At 47.4% G+C, this 24,765-nt stretch overlaps 1 protein-coding gene and 1 pseudogene across 7 annotated transcripts in view; both read right to left on the bottom strand.

Annotated features, from left to right (window-relative positions):
* Positions 1-24,765, bottom strand: part of TIAM2 (TIAM Rac1 associated GEF 2) — a 217,719-nt gene that overhangs the window by 72,257 nt on the left and 120,697 nt on the right. For all 7 annotated transcript variants that reach the window (XM_036222944.1, XM_036222951.1, XM_036222964.1 and 4 more), the window contains 6 exons: positions 24,223-24,332; positions 21,965-23,128; positions 16,532-16,967; positions 11,349-11,521; positions 9,110-9,334; positions 162-347 (listed from right to left, as the gene is read on the bottom strand). In XM_036222944.1, coding sequence (XP_036078837.1) covers positions 162-347; positions 9,110-9,334; positions 11,349-11,521; positions 16,532-16,967; positions 21,965-23,122 — 2,178 coding nt within the window. In that variant the 5' untranslated portion in view covers positions 23,123-23,128; positions 24,223-24,332. The remainder of the gene's footprint in view (positions 1-161; positions 348-9,109; positions 9,335-11,348; positions 11,522-16,531; positions 16,968-21,964; positions 23,129-24,222; positions 24,333-24,765) is intronic.
* LOC118607270 lies at positions 13,081-13,199 on the bottom strand (annotated as a pseudogene).

Raw genomic sequence — 24,765 nt, 5'->3', positions numbered from 1 at the left:
TGGCAAGGTATCCCCAACCTTGCATCCCCAGGTGCCCAGCCCCTAGGTGGCCCTGGTCAGTTACTGGGTTAAGTCACAGGAGCGCTGAAGGTAATAAGCCAGACAAAGGAGAGGGCGGTCCATCCTGCATGCTGTTCAAACAGCCCCCATGGGGAACTCACCAGAGCGTGGAAAGAGGAAACCGACAAGACGCCCAACCTGCCCAGCGCCAGCTTGGAGGGGCGACTGGTGGCGGCGAGCAGGCTCTTGGGGTTCGGCAGCTCCCCGCCTTGAAGGCTGGCCAGATAGCAGCGCATCCGGAAGAGATCCATGTGAAATTTCTCCAGGTTCTGCTCCCACTGCTGGATCTGTTTAAACAAAAATAGGGATAATTTAAATAAAAACGATAAGTGTTCAGAGGTCAAATGGAAAACGCGACCCCATTCATGAACTTGAGGGAAAGGTTCATTTCAGCTGGTGTGGCACGGTTGCAATTAGCCTGCCCTGCTCCCCCTGGCTCGAGCCCTCCCACCAAAACACAGTGGGTAAGACAGCCATGCGCTTCGTCGGGATGGCCAGAAGCAAAACAAAGCCGGCGGGCCCTACAGTGCCTTGTCAAAACGGCATGACCTTTGCAGAATGCCAGCGCCCTCGGCCACGCTGACTTAAGGCACTTGCACAATTGTAAGCCGGTTATTTCATTTTTGTTTCATTTCCCTTCACATTTACAGCCTCTGATCTTAAACCAGATTAACTGAATGTCACACAAACAGATGCTGGATAGAGGGAGGCTGTGACGTTACGTTTCTGTATTCTGAGTAAATAACTCGAAATAATAAAAAGCAAATGGGATACGGACAAACAGGGCTCTTACTCCTACTGTAAGCATCTTAGAGAATAATCACCAGCTACACTTCTGAATAAAATTAAAACGCATATAATTATTTACACAGAGAAATTTCTGTGTACTTCTTCAAAACTGAAGTCATGAGTAGGTAAAGAAATGCAGTCAAACTCAGGGGGCTACTCTCCTTTCTTCCAGGGATGTCAAAGTGTGTGATATATAAGTATCGTCTTCATTTAAAGATAACTAACAGGCGAAGAAGCCTCTAGTAACTTGTCAGAACAGGGACTCAATAGCAGAACAGAAACCTAGGCTTCACGTGGCACTGAGAGCAATTTCAAGATCCAAGAGAAGGTCTACAGTGACGGTTGTAATAAAGATTCAGGACAAGAGTTGTCTTCTCACTTACAATGGCACCCTGGGTTTTTGCATGTTTAGCACCCAATCAGATCCTAACCTTGCACAGGACACTTTCCAGGTCAATCCTTAAGCTGGATAAATATGCCATTTTGAAGGACCCCCAACATTTAACACTCTGCTCCCCTCGGTTTCTCCTAGAGAAAAACAATACCAGTTCTGGGGATTCCCCGGACCCCTGCGAGGTCTCCGTCTCTATTTCTCACTATACAAATTTTCTCTGGGAAAGGAATGAGATGGCCACATGATCTAAACAATCTGCTGATGCGTCATTGTTTGTCAGCAAAACAAATTCCCAGCACGTACTGAAAATGTCGATCTCCGTAGTGAGTTTGACCTCATTGACGATTCCGTCACCTCCTAACTGGTGAGGTAATCCACCCCGGCTGGTGTCGGCCTTGACCGAATACCAGAATGACCAGAACAGACGCCCAAGTCCTATGCCTGAAGATTCTACCCGTTAGCTGTGAGGCCGGGGAGTCTGAAAGCACCTCCACCAATCCGGGCCCATCACAGCCTGAGCGAGGATCGCTCTTCTAAACCAACAAGACACGTCGAACTGAAACTGCACACCTCTTGCCACGTGAGAGAATTCCAGACCCCAGAAGTAATGGGTGGGTATTATGTAACCATAAACTGACACCTCCCAGAAGTTACTGGACACAGTGAAAACTACTTGTAGTCTGTCTCACAAATATCTTCTCTGATTTCCCAAAAATCTATAATTATAGACGCGTTCTTTTGTCTTAAAATAATGTGTAGATATTTCTGAATTAACTAGTATATTAAAGCTTATTCCTCATTTATGCCTCCATGTGAAATGGCTTATGAGATACTTCCTAGGGCTTCTGCTGGAGGCATAAGAGAAATAAAACCCATGAGTCATTGGATACCGGGAGATAAAGAAGCCCATGCCATTCACAGTGGATTAAAAAGACAAAAGATATAAAATAAATTCCAAGTCTATGCCAATCCCTGTAGATCAGGGAAGATGATGATCTCTTCTATTTTCATTGAACTGTACAGTTTACAAAGTGTTTTTAAAGGCATTGTTTAACGTATTTACGTGACTACACATCGAAGCACCATTGGAAGGTAAAAACAGTTCCATCTGAAACAGGGAATTGTGGAATTTTGTCAGAAACTCTGCGATAACCTTCAGCACACCTATACCTCTCCACCCAAAATCTGGGATAAACGTTGGTGAATTCATGGGAAGAACATGGATCCAGATGCTTAGGTTCACTGGAGGGAAGACGAACAGCTTAAAGTAGATCGTAGAGACCGTGCTAATTCATGCAACTGTGTTTCAGGAAAACCAGTATTTTAATCATATCGGGCACTGTAGAGGTAATTTTACAATTGAATTTAGTAGAAAATACAAATGACTTCTCTATTTCAACAATGCTTCCTATCCTTATCCTGACTGAGGCTTCATTAGTCACACATCTACTCCATAAAGACAATTATCTTGTTTTTAAGGTTGTGGTTCTTTGTAGAGAAGCAGTCATGGAGGGCAAACGGGAATTGGTGGTTGGCTAAGAACCAATGAAATATTTGATTTTGCTTTCCACAAACTCATCAAAATTGTAGAGAAGGACTTGGGAGAATATGCAGGTAAAGGTATGCCGAAGACATGGATTCAGGGGCCTGGGTAATAGGAAGGAAGAGGGCGATAGGAAAGCCAGACCCACAAACTCGAAACAGACCTTGTAACAATGAGAAAGTCTGTTAACATAGGCAATGAACTTGCAAGGCAATCAGGATTACCATGCCTCCTTTGCTCAGTGGAAAAGACTGAGACCCAGAAGGGAAGTGACTTGAAGGATCACATGATAACCTAGTCTTTTCAGACTAGCGAAGGCCCGAAGCTGGTCCTGATATGAACAATAAGTGGGCGGTGAGCATCTACTGAGCATTTGTGACTGAATCCCAGGTCTTCTCACTCCTAAGGCAGGTAACTGCACATTAGCCGAGAAGTACTTCAGCAACTTTCATTCAAGTTTTCATCCAATTGTCGACTTGATTTCTCCCCAGGAATCCCCAAGTGTTATATGTAAAAAAAATGTAAATCTACTGCCCTATTCATATTGAACATTTTGCTTTTCAATTTCTTATCAGCCTTAATGTACAACTTCAGCCACAATTTAAAGTAATATTGTATGTTATAATCACCCTTCAAAAAATGAGGTGAAGGAGATAAAGATACTTTTTTTTTAATGTAAAGGGAGAAATAGAAGATAGTTTTGTACCTATTTATAATATGCTGTGTCAGTAAATTTCAATCATCATCTCCACTAAAATAGTAATATTATCTGACATCACTTTATCAGGGAATTTCTAGATATTCTTTTCTAACATTATCAAAAACTAAAATGCCCCAAATCAATTCTCTTAAGACTGTTTTCCCTACTTTTTCCTAAATCCTTAAGTATTAATAATTGCCTCTAGACATTTATTTTAAGATAAATACAAAGACAGAAAAATAAAAACTCGACTTCTAGGTCAACTGAGCTCATATTTAACGTCCGTGCACAAAAACCAAAACTAAAAGTGACAAGGATGAAGAAAACTCACTCTAAGGAGGTTTCCATTATCTTTCATTGTGAAAGGAAAAATGATTAACCCCTAAATAAAGGAGGAAAATTCCATTTTTCAGCACTGATACAAAATACAATGTGAGAGTTTCTTCTTCGTTGCTAATATAACTGTGTTCACTAAATGAGCTCAGAAAGGTTATGGTCTCCTGGAGAAAGTGTGAAGGAAGATCCTAAAAATAACAGATGAATAAGTGATACATAAAAAAGATGACAAGAACATTCACGCCACACCCGTTACTCCTAGAAAGACATTTTCTACCATTTAGTCATTTGATCGCAGAATGTGGTCATTTGTCTATTAATAGATTTGTCTTAAAAGATAACTCATTTTTTCTTTTTGATGAAATAAGCTGACAAACTCCCATGCGACATTTGCCAAGCATGGAAACCTACCTTCACAGAAGAACCTACCTAGTGAGACAGCTTACGCCGAGGCTAACTAGTAGTCAGAATGGCCAGCTAAGGTTTAGAGAGTCAGTTCTGTTTTGTTTTTTTCCTTTGCGATACAATTCGCAGGCCATAAAATTCATTCAGTTTCACAATAAATATACCTCCCATCAAATCGAGCTGAAAAACTCAAGTAAATTAAGGTTTAATTTCTATTTTTCACAAAACCACTGGTTAATTAGCAAGTGAAGCACAATCTAATTTACAAAAGTCACCGAGTGGCGTTGAGCCCGTCGGTTAGGAGCACAGGCTCCTGTTCACGTCCCGGCTCTGCCGCTTGCCAGCCGTGTGACACTGACCTCTCTCCGGTCCTTGCCCTCACCCGCCAAATGTGCAACACAGGCCAAGAGCTGGTAGGAGTGGGGTGGGGGGGCCTCACGCAGAGAAGAACTCAAAGTGCCCAAGGGGAAAGGAGACAGAGGTACATTCACATGTGAACTCGAAGTACCGGGGGTACAGAGATGGCAACGTTACGGATCTTCGAGGCGCTCACATTCCACAGGAGCAGCAAGCTTACGCACCAAAAGGTAATTATGAAGCAATGTGGCGAGAGTAGCGATAGAGACCCTGCACCTTATGGAGTGTTGAAGGGGGTCCCCGACAGAGTGGGTGGGAGGGGAGTCAACGGCGGCCCCTTGGAAGAAGTAACCCCTACACACCCTGCATCACAGAGAAGAGGTGAGCTCAATGACAGAGGGGAGGGGCTGGCCCGCGTGGGTCTTCTCTGCCTGAAGAAAAGCCCAGAGAAGGAGCTGGGACCCACAGGAAGTCTGGTGCTGCCGGATGAAGGTCGAGGTGGGTAGGGGTTATCAGGGACTTCATCTTATCAGCGACGGGGCCCCTAAGGAACTTTCAAACCAGGTAATCGCACAATCGGATTTGCTTTTGGGATGCCGTGCGTGGGAGGCGCATCTGAGGAAGGGAAAACTGGCCGCCTCCACGATGGTACCGGGAAGAGGGAGGGCGGCCTGAGGCACCTGATGTCTCTCCCCACCGGCCCGGCCCCTCGTGTGCCTGAAAGATCACACGGCCAGGAGGCTCCGCATGGTCCCGGAGCTCCCTGCCTTTGCTCATGCTGACCCTCGGCCTGGAACATCCTTCTCCGTTCCTCTGCTGATTAACTCCTTCTCGTTCTCCAAGAAGCAATTCAGTCATGCCTCCTCCAGGAGGTCTCCCAGGACTATGCAGGAAGCTGAACTTCTCGTCTGTCCTCCACGTACATCATTTGCTCTGAACTTATTTATTCGATAAAATTACACGCTCAACTGCCTGTTGCCCTGTGAGTGGGCGAGCATCCCGAGGGCGAAGGCGGCATCTCTGAATCCCCAGGCTCTGCACACTTGCCTGGCCCAGAGTACACACTTAATAAGTGCCCAGCGAACTAAACCGAAGGTTAATCTCCTGCCTGCAAATACTGCCCCCGCCTGCAGAATGAAGCCCACATCTTGGCCCAGCACCTGCGTTATCCGACCGTGTCCCCCTCAAACCCCTTCCCAAACACCCCTCTCTCCACTGCTTATTCCCCAAGTCACCCCCACCTACACACCCCTTTCCATATTTTCTTCTCTGCTTTGTTTACTTTGTGCCCTTCGCTATTTCCGATTGTCTAAATTCGATCCATCCTCCTTGTGGTTTCAAGACTTTAATATTTCAAAGGGAGCCCGTGTTTCACGGAGCCCAGAGCAGCCCAAAGCCCACGGGCCGAGGCTCTCTGCTCCTCTCGCCGTGCCATCTCCCTGTCCCAAGCGCCTCCTCCCGCTCTGGCCTCATTGGCCACAGGAAGTGAGAAAGGCACAGAGTGAGTCACGGCGGGAGAAAGGACGGGGGCCAAGCCATCCGGGAGGACGCCAAACTGCCTAAGGGTGGTGAGGCTTCGTCCCTGTCTGCTTGTTTAAAAAAAATACATGGAAAGGAAAATAAAGTACTAACTGGATTTAATTTACAGCTCTTCCTCCCCCAGAACTTCAAAAGGCTACACAGTCGGCTCCACGCCGGACACGCTCGGATGAAAGTTGCGTCATCCTGCCCCATGGGGACCCCAAAGCCCTTAAGACAGGACCATATGATGGATCTTTTTAAAGCAAAACATGTCATCACACACGAGTATGAAGTTCAGCCGTTATTATTGTCTTTTTATATGGAAAAGCCACTGACAGTGATCTTTTCCACCCAAGAACTTCAAAGAAAACCTGTTCCAGAGACTTTATCTTGCATGATGTAATGTACCCTGTAAGTTCAGATATTATTAGGCTATAAATGACTTTATCTGAGGTTCTTGAGGTCTTTGGGGAAAAGAGTTGCATTAAAATAAATATTTTCTCTAATGTAAAAAAATATATACAGTGAAATTGAGATTTTTTCAATGGTAAGTGGATAAAGCCAACTGCTCTTTTAAAGTTTTTAAAAGGTAGTTAGAGAAAACTAAACTTACAGGAGATTTGGGAGGTCATGTTCTTATTAGACTTGATTTGTCAATACATTTGTCTCCGTAGCTTCACATAACATTCTCTAGTAAAAGATCATCTCATAAAAGAAATTCTAGCATGTGCTTGTCCCCCCTTATCATTTCACATATTTTGTGTCTGCAAGAGCACACGGCTCTCTTCACAACTGTCTAGGCAAATGAGTTAAGGGCAGTGGGCACAGCAAATATAAATCATGTTACCCATTGCAAAGCCTTCTGGGAAAACACGACTGAATCATAGCCTTAGAATTTTTCAATATGGGAGCATGTGAGTTCTTGCTCCCTGGCATACGTCATCGATTTGGCTCAAATCACTTCTTATAAAAATTCTCCACAGGTTTGGACATTTCAAGAAAACTCTACCAAGATGGTGAGGGGAATATTTTCAGGCGGAATTTCTGAAGATCAATCCAAATTGTTGCTTACCAAAAAATGTGCAAGTATAATATGAGATGGTGTGTGCACAGAAGGGAAGGACCGAAATGAAAACTTGGTAGCATTCGGACGGCGTACCTAAAACCGCTAACGCGATGACTCTGCCAAAGAACATAAAATGGGCCGCGAGTAATTAATAATTACCCTAATTCTTTAGAAGAGCTTCTTGTCAGGCCACCCAATGACCATCCCAGACCTTCTGCATTTGTCTAGGGGTTTGTGTCAAAGTAACTGCCCCCTCACAATCAGAGAATAACACTAATTGTACTGTTACAAATTAAGCCTTTATCGACTATGGACAAGAGCACTAAATTACATTTAAGAAAATTTTTAAATTTCTAAAAATCTTGGCTTGGATTTCATATGGCCTTAAAGAGAGAAAATGGAGGCAAAAAAATAAAAATAAATAAATAAAAAGGTGGTCCAGGAGCCGCTCAATGTCACTAAATTTCCCTTTTCTCTCTATGGACCTAAGCAATGCATAAAGGCCTGAAAACTCCAGGCTGGATGTCCCCCTCAGAGGACTAAAGAGTGGCCTCACAGTTAAATTTCAGGGAGCCAGTAACAGTTAAAACCAGACATTTTCCCACATTTCAATTAGTGTGAGATTTTTGATTGGTGCGCCCTGAGCACTGAGACACCTGACTCCTCCACGAGGTGTGCCTCTGACAATACACTGACTGAGGCAACTGGACCCTGGGCAGTCAGGACCACGGGTGAGACGCGGTCTAAAGAAAACACGGGGGTAAACACCTCTCCTCCTCCTCCTCAAGCTCTGATCTGTCATGTAACCTTGACACAGCGCCACATCCCTAAACGCCACACAGAGAGCTGAGAGATCGGGACCCGAACTCCTCCCCGATACAAGCAGGCGGAGGTGACAGAGGCCAAGCGCCGGTGGCAGCGCATCTGGCCACCGTATTCTCGTCGGACCCCAAACATCCTGCCAGTTCCTTCTTTCTCCTTGTCAGTTTCAACTTCCCGTTCCGTTTCTCCTTAGAACTAGTTTGTAGTTTGCAGTTTGCCAGCAGGTACTCTTTAAACAAGTGGCATATTCTGTTGGAGAAACAGTTTGATTCGGGAATGTCAGATAGTATCTTTAAGATCCTATAGAATTACAGACATTATATTCTCTGAAATGCATTTTCCACATAAACTTTTAAACTTCTGTGGCGTTACTCTGGACCAGATCCTTGTGACTACACATCCAGCCCAGCCATTCTACTGCTCAGTAACTGTCCCCACTTGAATCTACGCTCCGAGCCACCACCTGGTTAGCCTTCCGAAGGTATTACTTTTATTGTGCATTTATGAAGACAAGGATGCTAGGACTTTCACTGACACTTGTCTAAGTGCTGAGGACGTTAGAGCTAAGAAAAATAAATATAAAAAAGCTACTTCTCCTCCTCTAAAACGCAAACAGCACAAAAACTACCTGTTTAATTATGTGAATACGGAATTAGATAAGAGAAGGCATTGTCTTTGGCACCTTATCTGTAATACAGAAAAAAGTAGTGGTTTTTCGGAATCCACAGACATGGGAATGGCTATTATACCAACCGGCTCTTTCCAAAGCCATCCTTTGTCTTAGAATCATAGCTGTCTAATGGTCTAGTGGTTTTATGACACCAATTTTTATTCTGAAAGTGATGATCCATGAGAGGACCAGCTCGGCAAGAAGGAATGACTTAATATTAGAAAGAAAAAAAAAGACCTGGTCACAAAACATTCCGTTACCCGTGCACCGAAACCAAAGATTGTAAACCATGCCATGTCGCCCACGTCGCAGAAGTGCCAGGAAGGACCTGCGAGGAGAAGCCACAGAAGCTGCTTCCCCCAGGGAGGGAAGAAACACGGCGGCCCTCGGGAGGGCCGTGAGTGATGGGGGCGGCAGGAGAAGGTGCGCGTGTGGACGCACGGTACCTGGTTTTCTATGGCTTTCCTGTTCTTCGGGTCGCGCACCACGGACAGCTGCAGCTCGGCCATCTTCTTCATCTTGCTGTCGATGTCGATCTTCTGAACGAGGCTTTTGGTCTGGTTCTTCAGCAGCCGAACTGTGTCCTCCTTGCCGTGCTTCTTCGCGAAAAGGGACGCGCATGCCGAGTGGATGGCAGTGACCCAGTTTTCCAGATCTGTCTGGCTGGTGGCCTAAACACACAGGCGGGTAAAAAAAAAAAAAAAAAAACTATTTGGAATTGTTTTACCACAAAGCGCTCTCCAAAGAGGCCGGTGGGGCTTGAGTGTGTAAAACCCAGGAAGCGCCCTCACTTCGTAAAAACTGTTTCATTTCGAAAACACACACAACCACTCGAGTTCGCAGACTTCCTTGATTGCGGAGGGTCTGCGAGGCCGTCGAGAGCAGAGTCGGAATGACCGAGTAGCCCCAAATACGCCCGAGACACAAACTACAATCAAGCTGTGAGCCAACAGCAGGGGAGCCATCAGAAAACTGGGGTACGTCCACTCAGGGTTACATTACGCTGCTCTCTTAAAGGCGCTAATCTTTATCATTTTAATAGAATGAGAAGACGTTAGGACTAAAATGTCTCATTCTGACAACTCGATATGAAATTTCACCTCCAGTATGAACTTGATTGTGGAAAATGTCAATGAAAGAATTTTGCGGGAAGTGCACAATAATAAAATTAAAATAGTTGCCTTTAAATATTGGAAATATGGATGGCGGTTTTTCTTTCTCTACTCTCCAGTAACTTCAGACACGACGACCATAATACTTTCATATAAGGAAAAAATTTCACTTTAAAAACAACAAAGAAAGTTTGAATAGAGCAGAATGGGCAAATCGTGGCTCGAAGCTGGCTGAAACGTAGTTTCAGTTCCGTCGATGGGCAGAACGGACCACGCACATTCAAGCCACAGGGTCACTGCCCCATGATCTCCGGAATCATACAATTGGACCTGTTGGGACAATGTCTTAAAGCTAAGTATATTTTCGCCTAAATCATAAAGCAAAATATTCATGTCGCACTTGCCCCTAAGAAGTCCATGCAGATTTTCTTCATGTATTTACCTTCCCTACAATTCGGATTGGCATCAATTCATTGCTTTGCCTGAGAGCATCACACCTTTAGGCTTCTTTCCTCTTAAGGAAAATGATATCTCCAGCCCTGACTCTCCTCTAAGTCGTCGGTTTGGGGATGGCAGTAAGTGTGGAGGCCCAAAGTATCCACCTGTTCTGATGCTGGGAGATCCTGATGTAGGGGAGGACATTGCAGAGAAGTCTAGATTCCCAAAGTCAGTGAGAGAACACGATGCTGTTCTGCAGGGTTCTCAGGGGCGTCCAGGACCAACTTCATCAGAGACCCTAAGCCGGGACCTGCAAGGTTTTCCATGAACCTCCACCCAGATATAACCTACAGCCCATACTGGGTCTACATACGGCACTGGGTTGGGGTGGGAGGCATTTCAGGAGCACACTTCACTTCTATCACCCCATCCTTCTTGAGTTAATTAATAATAATAAGAGTAAAAACAATTAATTATAATAATAGCCTTTAGCACTTAACCCATGCAAATGGTATTAAAGCAACCCTAGAAGCTATGATTATCCTACTGGTTGAGGGGTCCAAAGCTCAGAGAAGTTCAGTCAGTATTCCAAGATGGCACAGGTACACCAGAGTCACACCTAACCCTGCCCCCAAACCGCCAGCTCGGTGTCACCATGCTCTGTGGCTTCTCGTTTGCTAGGAAGTTGCTAAAATTCCCAGCAGCAGGATTTGAACATCCTAAGCCGGCTTCTGCTGGGAAGTGAGACCTTCCGGCATTCGTCCCTGGGGACTTCCTGAAAAGCCACGGTTTCCCCCTCTGCTTCCGCTGGGGTTCCTGGGAAGAACCCGGACCTTTCCGGGCCACATACTCCCCAAGTCGTTTAAAAAGCCTCCACTCCGGGGATTTCCGTCCTTGCGTTCTCCAGGTCACGAGCTACCCTAGGACAGAGATCATGACTTTTCTCTCTTGATTAAGAAGAGCATCCCATGGCCCCTGGCGGCGAGAGGATAATCCTCTGGGTTAAGCCCCAGTCCGACGCCTAACTAAGCTCGTAGGTTTCATCGCTAAGCGAGGCCTCTTGCTTCTGGCTCCTTCCTATCCCGACAGCAGGTAAGCCGTCGCCTCCACCCTACGCGGAGAAAGGGCGGCGTACCTGGAAAAGGTAGACATCACCGAAGGAGTTGCTGAGGCAGAACACGTGCTCCTTCTTGGGGTGCTCCGGCACGGCCTGCACGATGCTGTCTTCCGCAAACAGGGCGCAGCGAGGCGCCCCGCTCTGATCCAGGGAGTGCTTCCCGTAGGTCTCGTAGAACAGCAGGGTGCATCCTGCGGAGAGAGAAGCAAAGCCAGGGCCCTGTCACACGTCCTGAGGGTCTAGGAGAGAAATGCGAAGGGAAGGGACACATCTTAAAAAACAATAGAATGGAACAAGACAACTATTTGATACAATGTGCTTGGCGAATCAGCATCAACTCTGGTGAAAAGGAGGTGTTTTGGTAAATGCACTATCGGTAATAATAGCAAGTATTTATTGTTAGGTATTGCTGCTTCCTCCCCGCCGGGATCCCCTCACTCAGCCCCACAGCAGTCCCAGAAGGCAGATGTGCTTATCAACCCATATCACAGATGTGAAACCTGAGGCCACACCATCTGCGCAGGTCCTGCAGCTGGCCGCAGGCCCTCTGGCCCCAGAGCCCTCATTCTTAACCAGGACACCACGCTAGCTCAGAGAGCGAAATGCGGGAGGCAGACGGGAATCCCACCTTTACTAACGAAGGGAGCTTCTACACCTACGACACGTGGTGACGTGAAGCTGAGCAGGCCTGGGCAACCATTCGTGAGAAAGTGCAGTTCGGTCTCCAAATGCCACAGAAAACAACTTGGTCCTTTTCTCTCACCATAATAGGAAATATTACCAGCACTGCACTAATTTAGATTGAGAGAAAAACGAAACTGAATATCCCTGGATGTTAAAATATTACTCTGAAAACGCTGCCATATGCTTACAAGTATATAGCTTTCCCCTAATAAGCTAATAAAGTATTATGGGTGGAAGATATTAAAGGTCTGCTTCGATAATTAGATAGGAATGCCCTGTAATCATTATAATTCTAAAGCTATTTCACTCTGGGCAGTTTCATTTCTTCCTTTGAAAACAAACCTTCTGTTTACGTCATGGAACCCAGCGCAGCATAAAAGGCAGGACAGAAAGGTGTCGCCGATCGCGGGCGGCACTTTCTCCCTCCACGGGGCTTTACGATTTCAAGCAGCGCTGAGCAACCTCTCGTCCCGCAAACAAAACCCACCCAAACTAAGAAGAAGCTCCTAGAACGCGGGGAAGGAGCAGGAGGGTTATGGCCGGAGCTGCTTCGGGAAGGCGGAGCCTGATTCTTCCTCCAGCCACCGGCGCCCTGGAAACGATACTCCCGGGTTTCCCAGCAGGAAAGACCCGGATGACGCCATTGCTGCATGTGTGACCTGCCACGGCCTGGGAACCCAACGACCAGGGCAAAGGCGACAGAGCACACCGGCTGCACCCAAGTCCAAATTCTTTCCGAAGGGTAATGTCGACTTTCCAGTTTCCCTAACACTGTGGCCCCTGCGGCACGGTTCAGATCATTACAGCCAGAGGAATGAACACGACCTTGGGCTGACGCCAGGATGCGGCCAAATGTCACACCCCATCTACGACAGAAGGCAGCCCTCACGCGGCCGTGTGCAACCAAAACAGGATCTAGGCCAGGATCTAACATAACGTGCAGACTTCTGTTGCTATCGAATTTATTTTTTATTTACTTATTATTTTAGGCGGGGCAACCCTCGGATGACCTCAGAGAATTGCAAGGACCTTGTCAGCTAATAGTCCCTTACTTTTTTATTGTTTACACCTACAGCACCTGGTCTTCCTGGGTGGTCTCCCATCCAAGTACTAACCAGGCCCGACCCTGCTTAGCTTCCGAGATCAGATGGGATCGGCCCTGTTCAGGGTAGCATGGCCGTAAATCTGTTACATCGAGTTAAACAGGCTGCGTCTCTAATGCTGGGAGCTGAGGCTAATGGGAAGGGGCTGCAGCCACATCAGTGAAGTCTCCTGCACCCTCCACCCCCAGGGTTGTGACCGTCAGCCCCACCCAGACCCTGCCAAGAGCCAGTGATGGCCTGGAGCGTTCACTGTGGAAGTTCTTCTCATGGTAGCAGAGAGGAGACAAGAGACTGGAATGGCAGCAGGCATATGGAAATAGGAGATGTGTTATTTTTTAGTAGAACTATCACTAGCAGAAGGAGAGCAACTAGCCTTAGTCTCCCCTTAAATCTACCTTTCACTGATACCTCTCAACCCACACTCAGCCCTCCATTCCCCATTCCAGGCCTATCTCAGGGTCCATCACCAGCATCCGAAAATTACTTGATGAGCCTCTCTGCTGCTCCCGGACACCTGCTGTGCATTTTGAGGGATATCTTTAATGACCTTGCCCACTGTTCGGCCCAGGAAGTCCCTCATGAACCACATGACGATCCACTCACAGGGAAGGACAGATGGAAAGCAGAATTAACCTTGTTAAAACTGTATTACATCCCGCAAGCCTTAGAAAACACTTGTGCCCTCAGCATACCTATACGTTTGATGCAGGTGGGCCCCCAGGTAGTTTGCTAACAGCTGCTCTCTCCAGAACACTCTTCCCAACTTATTTACAGAGTTACTTCAAGGATAATTTTAAAATTCTGCTTCAGTGTACCTGTGTGTATCTAGACGCACACGTATGTTTTCAACTAAGTTAAACCAAACTGTTAAACCCAAACAGTGCGACTTGGACACTGAGCCAAGAAAGCTAAACTCGACGTATTGAATTCCCAGAGGAAAGAGGTGTAGAAAGTCACACGGAAAAGGTCACGCTGGGGAAAACATCGTCGTCACGCGCCTTTCCTGGGCTGCGAAGGCAACAGAGGAATGTGCGCTTGATGACATTCGCACTGACACAGTGCCCCTCACCCACACACGGGTCACGAAGGGTTCTACCAGCAAGGGCCAAGACAGCGGGGCCCAGGCAGGCTGCCATCCTGGAACCATCCAAGACGGCTCAGGACCGCCCCTGCCCCTGCGGTCAGCAGCCAGAGGCTCCTGGTGCAGCTTCCAGGACAGAACACAGGAACCCTGAGATGCGTCCTCCCGGCCTTGAGCGAAACCTGCGTGGATCGCCCCCAGGAGGCCTCCGACGGCCTGGCTGTGCTCATGCGCCGCTGGCAGGAGGGACCTCAGGAGGGGCTGTCACTCGGCTTCCCCTTGCTCTAGTTGCTGTTGTTTTTTTATGCTAATTCAGAATCAGCTTGTCCTCCATTAGTCCCATCCCAACCTCTGGTGAACCGGAATAAATTCAATGTCTCTTCTACACGACTACTGTTTATTCTCATCTTGGTTCTTATTTCCTCCAGGCTGAACATTCCTACACTCTTGTGCCATCCTCCATGTGGCTCTAAACTCCTTTGGTTTCACCTGACCCTGCTTCTCAAAGCAGGACATGATGCACACATGGATGGATGGACGGACAGACACACACACACACCCCAACCAGGCCACCACCACTCTAGGATCGGCAGGGAACAGCTTCCCAAAGCAACAAGTTGAACAAACAAATTTTACATTAAAAACATATATATATACACATAGGTGTATGACACATTATGGAGCAGAGTGCACCTGTTTGAAATATCATGCAAATAGGAAGCAGCTTCAGACTGTGGCCCACAAACAATTCCAGATGCTCGCACCCCTGAGGGCACCGTTTCCCGCTCTTCTCCAGTTAGAGATACTTCGGGTAGAACCTTCTGGAGAATCATTTTGTTTACTAACAAGTCTCCCGCACCATCACGCCCCCACGGAGAGAGAGGCGGACTCTGAGCCGGGCAGAGGAAGGCGTGGCAGATGGAGCTGCAGACCACGTGGCATTGCTGATGATGCAGCCAGACATCACATTTGCCCTTTCAAATCACAGTCACTTTAGCCTCGTCCAAGTGGGAACTCATTCGATGGACAGCCTGCAAATCAAACCCTCCCGCCCCCTGTCTTCACCTGTCCAATTTTGCAGCCGCATCTCCCTATCCTGTGCTCCGGTAACTGATTCTAAACATTTAAAGCAGAACGTATCCCTTTGAAATTTTATCTCGCTAGATTCAACCCCTTATTCCAACTTTCGAAATCCCTTCTGCTATTCCATATGGGAACTCGGAAAGCTCTCTGACTCCCCCAGCCACAGCCTGAGCCCAGAGTCGGAGACGAGGCCTGCCGTCTGTGTGGGACTTGGGTTTCATAAACCCTCAGGGTGCCAGGGAAAGGCATCACTTAAAGAGGAAATGCCTCCGTGAGTGCACCTTACCCAGGGTGGCTCATGGGTCATTACGAAATGATACCCCAAGGCTGGGATGGGGAGGGGGGGCCTCACAATTTCTAAATAGAGGGTGGAAAGAAACTAGAAAGCAGCCCTGCGGAGGGCCCGAGGCCTTCACAGGCGGCGTCTGCAGGCCTGACCCCCACCTCTGCTTTCTCCCGTGAGAGGAAGGGTGTCACCCGATAATGAGGGTTGACTCTGAACATCATACTCAGTTGCTCTGAAAAAAGTCACAGGACGCTGTGCAGAAATGCCAGAGGCTAAGAGGCCGCTCTTCCTGTTTCCACCTGTATAAATCAACACTGTATTGACTAGGAGCCTCGTTTTTCTTGGGACCTTTAAATCCCTTCAAACCTATACACCTGCGACGAGCGAGGCGAATCTAATTTCCAAACGGCAATGCTCGTAAGCAGGTTTCGTCGTCTTACCAGAACAAATTCTTACCCCTACTTCCTCTACATTAAAAGCAAAGCATTCGTCTGTGATGACAAACAGCCTCTCTTAGTTCATAACAGTGGGGGTGACACAAGTCAAACAATTTGGATGAAATTCTTGGTGGTGCAAGCAGCAAAGAACACCCCTTCGGGACTCCGCACGTGCGCGGAATGTGAAATTCAGGACCTACGCTGCAAATGCCTGCACTAGCTAATTTGAGGTCCCGCCACAGATGCGGGAAAAGTAGTTTAAAAGGGTACAGATAGACCTACAAAATAATAAGCAATTACTATTAAACCTAATCATGATTTATTAGATTAAATAACGTGAATATTTAGTAAGCCATATTATACGGGTTTGAGGAAGCGTTTGCAGAAGATTCTGTAGCACCTCCCTTCACGTTAAAGCAAATAAGCGTGAGACTCACAGACACCCCGCAAATGAACGCAGGACTCACTGGCACCCCTGGGAAAGAGCACAGCGGGGCAACGACACCCCGGGGCCCCCCCGCACTCACCTTTCAGCGTCACCCAGTACTGTTTCCACTTCCTGCGAGCCACCAGCTCCAGCTTCCTTTCCTTCTGCAGAGTGACCAGGGGTTTGAAGAAGAGCCACCCTGCTTTCCGGACCACCCCTTGCTCCTTTTCGAAGAGCAGGTCCAGTTGCTCCAGGGAGCTGAGCGACTCGCTGCTGGACTCGGCCGTTTCCGTCGACGTCTCTGCGTTCTCCGTGTTGGTCCTGCCGATTTCCAGCTCTCGCATGAAGTTCTCGTAAATGTCCTGTCGGAGCGAATCGCTGCCAATCGCGTGCGCGGATTCGCTTCTCTGGGGCAGAAGCTGAGCCGAGCCCCCTGACCACAGCGCGGCCGACGCCTGGAAGGGGCCCTGCCCGTCCACGTTCAGTCCATCCGAGCGGCTGTCGAAGTAGTCACTGCCCTCCTTGGACCTCGGCTCCTGCGAGCAACGCAGAGGACCACCCATCAGAGGTTCCATAGCCAAAGCGTCCCCTCCCCAAACACGGCATGCGGCTCACACCGCTGGCTGCTAGTGCTGCAGCCCCAAAGCAATATTCTTTCAACAGAAGTGCATCTCTAAACTAGTAAGAATTGGAGAAATAGTGTTGCCTGACCAATTTGCTGCCAGGGGAATCAGTGCTTCAAGAGGTAAACAAAAATACTACCCACTCTCAGAAATCTAACCGACGCTTAACATCAAGAAATGAACTAGTGCGTGTAAAACACATCAGTGGAGGTTTCTAAACCGATGTTTCTCTGCTAACTATGAATCGGTGTCCTAAGGGGAAGAATTCGTGTCTTTGCACTGTTTTCCTCCCGGATCCTTTTAAGGCTGATTTAGAAAATCACGAACTCCAGGGTCAAAAGGCAGGGACATGGGGACCCAGTGCTGCCATGTGCAAAAGTCTCTTCCTCTCCCCACAGTAAACACAGCCTCCGGCTTCTCACCACCCGCCCACGTCTAGACTTGGAGATCTCTAGCCTCTTGTTTTCCCACTTCAGATCATGAAAACCTCGTATCCGAGGTTCCTTATCCACAAAGGGGAATGGATGTCATTTTTCGTAATTAGTTTTTTTTTTTTTACATAATTTGGGAATTTCTTTCATGAAAAGAGTATATTATTCATTCATTTGCATCCTTTTATTTGAACATCTATTGCATCATTGGTGCTGGGGATACTAGAGACATTATTCTTCACTTTAATATTTACTCCGACACAAAATCAGACACAGGCAGCTCTAAACAAAATTAATATTTATACAATAACTGCTACCCCTGGTTTTTAGGACTACACACACTGAACACTGAACCAGCCGGGCACAGACCTGAAAAACATGAAGGTTTTGTCTTATGCCTAGATTGGAAGTCTAGTCATTCAAGAAAAATAATTTTCATACGGGCCATTCATTGGCAAATAACGGCAACTAAATTCTTCAGCAGAAAGTGAGCTTAACGTATGACTCAAAAGATACTGACGTTCCAACCTTAGAGCTCAGACTAAAGCAATTCTACAGGGCGATGCTGACTCAGTTTACTATTAAAATAAAAATGAGGGAAAACTGAATCAAGGACCACTGACTCATGGCCTGATTTTGAATATTCCGATGTGTGGAGGGGTTTTATTTTCCGAAATTCCACCCAGAAAGTAGCGAAGTAGCAATTACTTGCTATCTATCTTCTGTAGGAAAATCATCAACTGAAGAGTATTTGCAAAATAACCAGCCCCAAACACAGCTATTACTAATGAAAATGTTTTCTGCTTGGGTTTACACAGTGTCCCACGGTCATACTTATTTATACACGAATCCGTATGCAGGAACAGAGCAAATAAGCCAGCTGTGGTGAGTCACTGAGACAGGAAGCTTTCGAAATAATTTTTAAAGGTTTTTTAAATTGTCACTTTGTTGTTATTCAAAAACTCTTAGGAGGTGAAGCAATACTTTGCATTTAACGAGTACTAACATGATTGCAGCTATGAGTGTGACTCTGACCCAGAGCCCCCAAAACCTGGGACGGCCTCTGAAACCCCGGCAGGAGCTAAAACAGGGTGTTTCGAAACAAGAGAAACTCTGCCACAGAAAGGCATCAAACTTAAACACGGCCCATAAACGCTGACCTTGTGTCTCACAAGAGAGAGACTTAAAATTTCGGTACTAACTTTTCTATGTTCGACCATAGGAAAGTAAGACAAAATTTTCTCCTTGAAAAATGGGAAAACATTACATTTTAGCATTTATAACTGATTCTTATGCACAGAAATGAACTTTCCCTGTCTCTAATAAATTTCTAAAGCTTCCTGGCTAGAATCCTAATAGCCAGTGACTAATTTCCAGCCCAATGAGAATGAATGAATCTAAATAAGCTCTCAGCTGGGTTTCCTGACCACTGTGTTAGGGGTGCGGAACTAAGGTGTCATGTACACTAAGCAGACTGACTTCTACTTCCCCCAATCAGATCGTCATAAACAACAGGTAATGTAACTGATGACCCGGGCACGTGAGCAAAGAGTAGAGAGGGACTCAAGAGCTGTCACTCGACTCCTTGGGAGCTAAAGGAAAACTCTGATCACGATTCCTCGCTTTCTAGAAAAAAGTACCAATTTTACACCTTGTCGTTCTTCGCACACCATTTTCCTTGATGCCAGAGTAAGGACCCCTAGGTCCTATGCAGAAATTACCTGTGTCCACACAGCCCTCAAAGGGCAGAGAGAGGGGGGCCAGAAAGTCAAGGTCTCGGCCCTAAGTCTCCTCTGCTGTAAACTCTGCCTTAGCATCCGTGCTGGCCGCCACAAATTCCTGGTCCTCCCCTCGGGCATATGGCAAATCATTTCCTGCTCCCTCCCTCCCTTGAAGCTGGGCATGGCCACGTGACTTGCTTTGGCACTTTGGACAATAAATGCGAACAGAAGTGAGCTGTGTCGCTTCGGAGTGGAAGCTTTGAAAGCTAACACATGATTTTCCTTCTCCCTCGGCCATGGAGGATGGCAGTGTTCCAGACGGCAGCGGCTCTGTGGACCCGGGGTCCCAGGGAGGGACAGTGCAGACCAGAGGATGCAGCAGGAGTGAGAAATAACCTTGGCTTGTGCTCAACCTCAAAGGTTTGAGGGCTTTTTGCTTCCTCTGCATAACTGGCCTGTCCTGCCTGGCAGACGTGGACGTTTACCCAGGACGGGAGGGAGCAAGGGCTCACAGGTCTCCTACGGCCACATGAATCCAAAGTTTATCGACCTCAAACACATACTTCTTTCCACAACACGGTCCCACCCTCTCTCCCTCCTGCTCCCTTCCTCTCTGATTAGCATGATTTTTCCTTTTCAATTGTGTACATTTTTCACAGACTAATCTGCTTTCAGGCTGCAACTCACCAGAGTGGTAGAAAAGCCCTATAAAGTAAGGGCGGCTCTTTTTCCATCACTGTTTTAAAAGTCAAAACAAGTATGTCTGTCCATCACGGTAAGACTTTCTGCCCCTTCGCCCTGCTGGCACGTGCAAGAGTCCGCGTGTGGTAAGAGAAGATGCATTTGTTGGGGGCTTTTTTATAGTGTATTGTCACAAACTTGGCTCCCATGCACTGACTACATCTTCTGGGGTCTAAACCTGATCCTCACCTTAAGTTGTGAAAGAAAAACAAAGGTATGGCCAGCAGAAGTGGTCCACTTGCCCCCAAAGTTCACTGCGTTCACTTTAATAGTTTATCAATTATGGGAACACAAGAGAAACTAAAAACCTGCCTTCATAGGCCACTTTTAAAAGTCCACAATGGTTTATTATCTTATAACAGTCCATGTAATTACTAGTGGCTATCAACAATACCTTGGTCATGTGGCTAAGTGGAAAAATCACACACGTTTGCAGTTCAGCAGAAACGGCTTTGGCCCGGCTTCTCCACTAACTACCCACGTGTCTTCAGGAAGAGCCCTCAAACTCCTTGAACCTGAGCATCTTCGTTTTTAAAATGAGGGGGAGTCCTTTCTAGCTTTCGGAGTCAGATCCTTTGCTTCTAACCAGTCTGTTCTTAACGCCACAGGCTTACAAATCATTCGGAGTTACGTCTTCGAATGACACAGAATTGAAGGAGGCGCACTTCTCGTGCATGGGCCAGGCAGGGAGGCCTGCACGGGACAGGACGGGGTCAAAGCACAGTGGCGACTGGTCCGCCCTTAAACGGAACTGACACTGAATGAGACTCAGCAGAGCTGTGTGTAAGCCGGGCTACAAACACTGATGAGATACACACACACTCCACGCAGACAAGAGATGAGCAGGAACTGGCTCAACGCCAGCATCAATCCGGGGGCACAGCCGAGGACAGCTGAACGTAAGCTGGCGCTATGTAGCACTTGACTCAAAAAGATGTGACAGTTGCCCGCGTGGAGTAGCTGTGACGGAAAAGTCAAAGAAATCCCTACTCTTCGGTGGCTCGACCTGAGGAAGCGATCACAAAGAAGCACATTCTTCTATTCAGAGATGAGGACTTCCCTAACGGGATGGTGATCACCTGTTCTTTAGCTCTGCGTCAAGGAAGAGGAAAAGGCAATAAAGGACAATATGGGAGGCTGGTGGTGGTACATCGTATGCACGAGAAGGAATCTATTATCCGTAAATGTTACAGATCTGAAACGATCTAGAGAGTGATATTATCATCTACCCTGAAAGCTCTATCAAATCTTATAATTAAATGTCCATCTAGGATAATTAAGATACGATTCTATTACAGAGTAATTTCCTACCAAATTCCCTTCAACAATATGTTATATTGAGTTAAAGAAAAGTTTTCTCTCTTCTATAATTAATTCGAAGTAAAAACAAAACAAAAAAAACCACCACCACCAACTGAAAACCTAGCCATTGCTACTAGTTACCTAAAAAGGCACATTGTTACTTTCTTTCCTGGTGGTGAAACCACTGTTTCCCCCATTTAAACTTTATGCACCATTAAAAGTAGTCTTACCATCATGATTCTTATTTTATCAGGCCTTAGCATATTTTCGCTATAATGTGCTCAAGTCCGAGATGTTTGCAAAACTTAGCTACTCCCCTGAGGTGGTGAGATTATACGCACTGATAGATCATCAACTCAAGTACCAACTGAAGTGCAGAAATTGTAATTTTCCCAAAGTTAAACCGAGTTCAGGAAGGCTGCTCCCCACATGACACTCTCTCCACCCCCCACCCTTTCAGTGTGGGCTTCGAGAAGGAGCTCCAGCTCGGTTCTCAGAAAACCCCCTTCTCTGGGGGAAGTCTGTCCCAAGCTGTGCTTTCTGAGAACACGTCTCGGGGTGAGTGAGGCCTGTGGCATTCGTACAAGACCACAAGAGTGGACACTGCACAGCAGCAGAGAGACCCGAAGTTGTGGGTTAAGAGTGAACCAAGACGTGCCCAGTCTTAGCTCACTGTCGCCTCGGGCACCCCTGGGGCAGCTCGGAACCCGCTTACCTGGAGCTTCCTCTTCTTTCTGGAGAGGCTGCCCGTCCAGTCACTGAGGCGACGCATTCTGGCCTTCAGGGTGTCCTTCTTGGAAGCGTCCTCCGTGAAGGCCTTGGACCTCCTGCAGGGGAGGGTGAAGGACGCGTACGGGCCGGGCTCCCGGTGCCCCACCCTGGACGGCACGTCCATGTCCGAGGCGAAGGAGACGCGGTGGCTGAGGCTGGCGGGGGCGCCGATGTCCTCATCGGACAGCCGTGCCCCGGAGGCGGCCAGGCCCCCCAGGGGCGCATCGGGGTCGAGTCCGCGCAGGGAGGACAGGGAAGAGCTTTGGTTGAACGGCTTCGGGGCGTCGCCGGGAGGGAAGCCGGGGTCCGGCGCGCCGGGCGTGGCGAAGGGGCCCTCGGCCTCGCTGCCCTCGCCGGCGTGGCCCCACGGGCAGTCGTACCAGGATGACTCGGAGCTCAGGGAGCTGCCCTTGCTGGAGCGCGGCCGCGCGTCGGCGGGGCCGGGGCGCGGGCCGCGCGGCGAGCCGGCCCCGGGGCGCGGCGCGGGCGAGTAGCGCAGCAGCCGCACCGGGCCGCCGGCCGCCTCGGGGGGCTCGGGGGGCTCGGGGCCGGGGCCCGGGGCGCCGCCGCTGTGGAACTCCACGCGGAGGCAGCCGTCCAGCTTCCCCAGCGTCTTGATGAGCACCCTGGGGCTCCTTCGGTCCTCGCCCGGCGGCGTGGACGCCGCGCTCTCGTTGCTCCCGTAGCAGTTGAGGTGCCCGTTGCAGTCCTTCGAGGCCACGTGGTTCTGCGCCCGGTCCTGGGCGACGTAGTGGAAACCGTTCTCCGGGAAGAAAGCAGCGTGGTTGCCCTGGAAATCGCTCCCTGAGCCATTTGTCCTGTGCTTGGAGTAGGCGTTGCCTTTGGAGACTTTGCAGGCGGGTCCGCCGAGTCTCGAGGCGTAAGGCTGGTTGCTTTTAAAGTGAGAAAGGCAGCTTCGGGCCAGGGACCTGGATTTGTACCCTGCTCCGCCGCTTCCGTGACCCCATCCATGCAACGACTTGTCGTCTTTTGCGTGAATGCTGCGTATTTTCAGGGAGCAAGGCTTTTGCTTAGCACCAGGAATGGTATTGCTGTGATTTTTAGATCCTTGAAATGTGTACTGACTCTCGGAGTTCCCCATTTTAACCTACATGAAGGACAGACAGCAGCATCGGTAAGAGCCATGACCTCCTGCATCGCATTTCATTACGACAGAATTTTCTATTTTACAAAAAAAAAAAAAAAAAGATCTTCATATTAGAGGGGACTGAGCAACTTCTCTCTGTGCCTGACGTAAGTCAGAGAGGCAGGAACGAGAGTTACTGAATTGGTTCTCCTCATTGTGTAAGCAAGTCATTAGCCAGGTAAAAAAAATACTGCATGCTCATATACTGGTTACTTTAATCACAAAATTTATCGTATGAAGTTAATTCAGAAATTGAACTGGCATAAAAATCAGCCTAGGCAGAGACCTTTTTTAGCCTTGGTGTTGAGAGATTTTTGAATGAATGATTCTCGAAGGAAAAAAAATAGAAAATATATTTACTCTCTCCTACACTGATTTTTCAATGACCAGAGAGAGATTCATTACACATAAACTTCTGAAGAGCAAACACCGCACAATATGAGAGATCACTACTCAAAAAAACTGCCACGTTTATAACGACATGACTCCAGGTACCACACTGGTGGAGCTTTAGTATGTCACACAGAGTAGGAATGTCACAAAAGGATTCAGAAGTCCCCAAACCCTAGGCTGAGACTGAAGAAGGGGAAGGGAAATAAAAGTTCTCACTTGGGGCAGAAAAATGATATAATGAAACTCGTTTACAGAGCTTTTATAAAGACTTTAAGAGTCCTCACTTTAGAACATGATGAGAGAAAAAAGTTTAAAGCTGACTTGCAAGTATCCAAAAAAACCTGTTAGATTCTTTTCATTCCCGTTAAAATGCCAATTTGCTCAGTGTCAAAGTGAATTTGATCCAAACCTTCCCCTCAGTTTTTGTAAAGTTGGAGTAATGTTTCTAAACATATTTAATAGGATTTTAATTTTAATTCTTTTATACCTAAGGATGGATAGCCATAAAACAGAAGGCAAATGGATTGACTTTTCTTCGGTGGCCGTTACCAAACACATTTTAAAACAAAAATAACTGGACCAAAAATGAAACCGCTATTTATTACCTTAATCACAGTCATGCAACATGACAGAGAACTACCACTCACGTAAGTTGGATTTACCTGCAGTCTAGTTTGTGCTGGTGGAGATTAATGCTCAGCCGGCTTTATGTGGTCCTGGGAGCAAAGGCAGCATGGTTAACGAGTGTGGAAAATGAGTCCATGAAATGGCCCTGAAACACAGAAATGTGAGAAACTCTTGAGCATTTTCTATCAAGTTCCCCCCCCCCCAAAAAATAAAAACCAAAGTTTAATGTAAATGATCTGAAGAAACGACGGGTATTCAGAATTGCTGCCAAAATAGTAAATGAAATGTCTGTGAACTCATCGGGGTTGTTTGGAAGAAAAAAAAAAAAAGCCAGAGCTGCCCAGCCAATCTCGTGAAGGCCATTAACTCAACACACGGTCTGGAGTCCAACGCATGCCTTTGTTTCGGGGGCGAGCAGGTGAACACACAGGCATGAGTCATGGCTCCTCTGTCACCACCGCTAGGAAAACAACTCTCAGACTCACCACGCCGCCAACAGGGCAGGAGCATCGTCCTGACGTGACAAGAGCAGGGCATTGTTCTTTGTGTGACTAAGCAGTTAAAAAAAAACCGAAAGG

The sequence above is a fragment of the Rousettus aegyptiacus genome, unplaced genomic scaffold (assembly GCF_014176215.1).
Source record: "Rousettus aegyptiacus isolate mRouAeg1 unplaced genomic scaffold, mRouAeg1.p scaffold_m13_p_1, whole genome shotgun sequence".
Classification (NCBI taxonomy): domain Eukaryota; kingdom Metazoa; phylum Chordata; class Mammalia; order Chiroptera; family Pteropodidae; genus Rousettus; species Rousettus aegyptiacus.
This window is presented reverse-complemented; position numbering and strand designations above follow the sequence as displayed.